The sequence below is a fragment of the Macadamia integrifolia genome, chromosome 14 (assembly GCF_013358625.1).
Source record: "Macadamia integrifolia cultivar HAES 741 chromosome 14, SCU_Mint_v3, whole genome shotgun sequence".
Classification (NCBI taxonomy): Eukaryota; Viridiplantae; Streptophyta; class Magnoliopsida; order Proteales; family Proteaceae; genus Macadamia; species Macadamia integrifolia.
The window spans coordinates 17,228,538-17,233,231 of NC_056570.1; the positions used below are offsets into that span (position 1 = coordinate 17,228,538).

The window sequence follows — 4,694 nt, forward strand, 5'->3', positions numbered from 1 at the left end:
AGCCTTACCTAACACCACATCTTGAGTAGCCTTGTGGCACACCCCTTTTCACTGCACCCCTTTGGGCCCTTCTGATGGCCATTTCCTCCCAGAGCAAAAGGTGCTAGTGTATCCTGTCCCCATTGGTTCTTGAGAACTTTTTCCCATATTTTATTTTTGAGATCAAATTTACATTTACCTTACCGCATCAATAATTTAAAAAAAAAAAAAAAAAAAAAATGTAAGCAAAAGATACATCAGACCGGCATAATCCAGTATGAAGTCCATAGATAAACCATGTGGGCACACATGAATTCAATGAAAGTATAATTTCAAACATAGTGATGATAAAAGATGATAGTCATAAGCATAATATTCAAGATAAATAACACACGAGATCGAGTAGCTTAATTAAAATACCATAAGATTCTTAATACAAACCACCTTAGATAGTAATAGTATTATTATAAATAGATAGAGTAGAAACTAAGGATCCTCCATTTTTAAATTCAGCTTGACTTGAGAAAGTTCTTAAACCAATGTGCTGATTCCTTTGGATATCTTTTCAGTCCGTTTTCAAAGTCCACATAGTTGATACCAAAACGAACCGTATAACCAGCATCCCACTCGAAGTTATCCAGAAAAGACCACATTAAGAAACACTTCACATCCACCCCATTCCTACAAAATTAAAATTATTAGTAAATTTCTATAATAAAGTGAGTTTTCAGGGGAAAGGGCCTCATAACGACAGGGTAGGCCCCACCAAACAAGAATAAGAAAACCTGAGTACACATGTGAACAGATGGAGAAGTATATAAACTCACTCCATGGCATTAAGAAGGAACTTGAGATGGTCACGCAAGGCAACTTTTCTCAATTCATCTTTGAGAGATTGGTCCATTGGTATCTTGGTATCATCAGAAACTCCTGAGAAAATATATACAATTTTTAAATCAATAAATTAGATACTCAAGTCAAGTCGATTCAATAATTAGATACTTAAGTCGATTCAATTCGGTTTTGGTTCTGATACGTAATTTTAATTCGATTTTGTACTTCGATTTTAATTCGGTTATGAAAATGATTCAACTTTTGAACCATGATTATGATTAACCAAAGACCATAATAGGCTCAAGTTATGGGCCTTATGACCATTATCAACTTCAAAATTGTCTTAGCATGTAAATATGTGATGATAAATTGTAAAAAAACACTTACCATCTAAAAAAAAAAGAAGAGGTTGTAAAAAACACTCATCAATTCTCAAAATTGAATATTGAAAACATCCCACTTGAGTCTTAACAATACTATCATACTAGGGCTTTTTTTTTTCTTTTTTTTTAATGATAGTTCATTTCGGTGGTTTTGATCCACATCAATGGTACTTACACTTAAAACCAAACTGAAGAGTATACTCACATACTCAAACCAAATTTAAACTAAATTAATTCGATTTGATTTGACTCGATTAATTGGGTTCAATATCAGTTTCGGTTCCCAATTGACACCTTTAAAAGAAACCCGTCCCGAATTATCATAAAAAAAAAAAAATTTAAATGCTAGATCTCACCGTTTGTTGTGTCTTTCCCCGATTTTTGGATGTATTTTTTTAATATTTTTTAGTTTTTAATGGCTTATGTCAGTGTTCTTACCCTCAGACTGTCGGTATTAATACTCACATTATTTTAGTACTCAAGAAACCACCGTACTCTTCTTCCAAAGCTTGAGGAACATCCCAGTGAAATAGAGTCACAAAAGGCTCGATACCTACAAATTAATTATAATAAAGATTAAGACGATCATAGCATAAAAAGACAAACAAGAAGATAAGATATTATAAATGGCAAGAGAGAGAGTGCACCATTGGCTAGAAGCTCGTTGATGACGTCATTGTAAACCCCTTCCTTGTTCACTCCTCCACTTTCCTTTCCATCTACAAGCACCAGATATTTTCAACAAAGTAGACATAAAGAAATAATAAGATAGAGAGGACATTGCAGAAAGTAGAAAACGAGTTTTAACTGACAATTAACTGAAAAAACTACAACGAAAAGAAAGAAACAAGTTATCAAGTCAAAGATGTCATTAAGACATGTTAGAAAATTGGAAACAGAATCATCTCTTAGACCATGACCTATCATAATTATCTCACATTATCCATTGGGTGTTGGATCCCACACCCTTATCCATTGGGTATATGATTTCACACATTTTGAATGGTGTGAAATTATTAGGACCCCACACCTTTTAAATGGTGTGAAATTATTGTAGGAGGTCATGATCCAGAAGAGGATCTCACCATTTAAAATCCAAACAAATAAAGAGTAAAACAATGGATAATAAAAGATCAACAAGGGGAAAAATTAAATCTAGATTGTCCAGAAGGAGCAAATTCATTCTGCAACCATCCAAAAGTCATTAGCTTTTTCAATCGATCAAAAAAAAATTTAAGGACAAATCTAATAACAGAGACTTGGTGCAAACACATTAGATTTTCCAATGGAGTGTAAATAATTTGAATTTTTATAAAATTTTAAAGCTTAAAAAATATTTTTTTGAAAATTTATGTTGCCTTCAAAACTAAATTTAACGTGAGATGGGCTATGGATCGACTAATACCCATTCAAAATTTTTGAATCCTTGTGGACATTGAATTATCAGTTAATGCAAACACATTGATATCAGATCGGTCTTATCTAGAAATATTTTGGTCCATGCGATTGAGAATCTAAAGGAAGTCATCCCCATATCCTTCATTGCAGCTATATCCTCCTATGGAACAAAAATAAGGACACCACCTCGAACAAGGGTAAGAGTAAGAATGCATGAAAAATGAAGTACGTACTAAGAATAGTATTTGTAATTACATAGACCAGGCAGTATAGTTTTTACCTTATACCGGTGGTAAAAATCCACAGCCACGTCTCCATTGCTTTTATCCTTTATTTGATCTGTTGAGAGAGAGAAAGAGAGTAAAATATTACAAAAAGCAAAAACGGGTCGAATAAAGAATATTCTATGTGCCAAAATCCCAATTCGACTTCCTAGGTTTATAACCTGCATGTATAGGAGAGTGGATCAGGTTCTCGAGAACCATTCTCATAGGATCTTGATTCATGCATATGTAATCCACGTAAGGAAAAAGTCCTGTGATGAGTATTATGTGTGGGATAAGAATCATTCTCGTACGAGAATCTGTTCCACAGTCCATGTTTAGTTAGAGAAACTCCAATATGAGCATGGTTTCAAGTATGGGTATTGTATTGAACGTATCGTATCGATATCAGTTGAGACCAATCCCTAATCCTTGATCGATCTGGATCAATTACTCGTATCGTTTCAATTACCCGTATCATTTCAGGATTTTTTTCTAAAAAGCAAGGGGTAAAAATGACCAATTCACACCTATCCTCTTATCCTCTCTGATACCGATTCGGATTGAGACTGATACCATTACCAATATCAAGAACTAAATCCATGAGCATGGGGGTGGATCACCCATGGACACTCATACTAGCATGGTTCTAAGTATTGATATCAAATCAATCGTGTCGGTTTGGCATGTCTCTAATCTGAATATCTAGCCAATATTGTATTAGTTAAATGGTAGAATCAGGGGTAAAATGGTCAAAAATCTTTTTTTCTTAAGAAAATCAAGGTTATTTCTATCCATTATAAAGGATTTAATATTGATCCATTTTGATTCTGTATCAGTTTTTGAGATAGCTGATACCCATTCCAATACCGTGCGCTAAAACCATTCAATGGAAAATAAAGTACAAATAATAAAATGTATATATATATATATATATATATAGAGAGAGAGAGAGAGAGAGAGAGAGAGAGAGAGAGAGAGAGAGAGAGAGAGAGAGAGAGACCAGATGTGTGTGACAGTATTGATACCAGTTACTTAAGCCTTTGCCACCCTCGAATGGTGCACCATCATATTGAGAAAACAAAGTATAAACAGCCATTGTGAGACGCATGTGGGCTATACATAATTCTAAAACCAGTAGTAATTAAGGGTGATTGGATTATAACATTACTTGATATGCCGAGGATGCTGTACCGAAATAAAAACCTGGTGGAAAACTGTTACGGCTGATAGAAAGCTCGGTTGGCACAGTCTTAGGAGCTGGTTTAGTATCAACACTAGGAATACGGGCTCGAATAGAACAGCTCTTATGATTTTGAAACAGAGAAGCTGGCCTTGGCAAATTGCAAGCTTTGCACTCTCATGGCCTGAGAGAAATGGCTTAGGCAACAAAAGTTGGGATTGATGGGCAACAAATTCAGACCTTGGCAACTGAAGCTTCAACATCTTTGATAGCAGGCTTAGAGAGACAAAAAGATTGAAGGGTCCAAATGGGTCTGTGGCTCTAGTGTTGATTAGGCTTGTGCTCTCTTATATAGAAATAGAAGTGGGAATACATGAACTTTGTGTAAGATTTTCAATTAGGCTTGTTTGTGGCTCTAGTGTTGATTAGGCTTGTCTGATATGCTCTTTTATATAGAAATAGAAGTGCAAATACATGAACTTTGTGTAGGATTTTCAATTAGGCTTGTCTGTGGCTCTAGTGTTGATTAGACTAGTCCGATATACTCTCTTAAAGATATAGAAATAGAAGTGAGAATACACCGTAGAGTCGTAGATTTTCATCTCTACCGGACGGCTTGTGTGGACTATGATCCTTCTCAAAAAAAAAAAAAAA

At 34.7% G+C, this 4,694-nt stretch overlaps 1 protein-coding gene across 1 annotated transcript; it reads right to left on the reverse strand.

The window, feature by feature from the left end:
• Positions 1-293: 293 nt before the first annotated feature.
• LOC122061417 (cyanogenic beta-glucosidase-like) lies at positions 294-3,737 on the reverse strand. The gene is made up of 7 exons (XM_042624665.1): positions 3,040-3,737; positions 2,875-2,933; positions 2,679-2,754; positions 1,844-1,915; positions 1,662-1,749; positions 807-909; positions 294-660 (listed from the first exon to the last, which is right to left on the reverse strand). The coding sequence occupies exons 1-6, from the start codon at positions 3,191-3,193 to the stop codon at positions 900-902; spliced, it is 459 nt and encodes a 152-aa protein (XP_042480599.1). The 5' UTR covers positions 3,194-3,737; the 3' UTR covers positions 294-660; positions 807-899.
• Between the last annotated feature and the right edge of the window lie 957 nt (positions 3,738-4,694).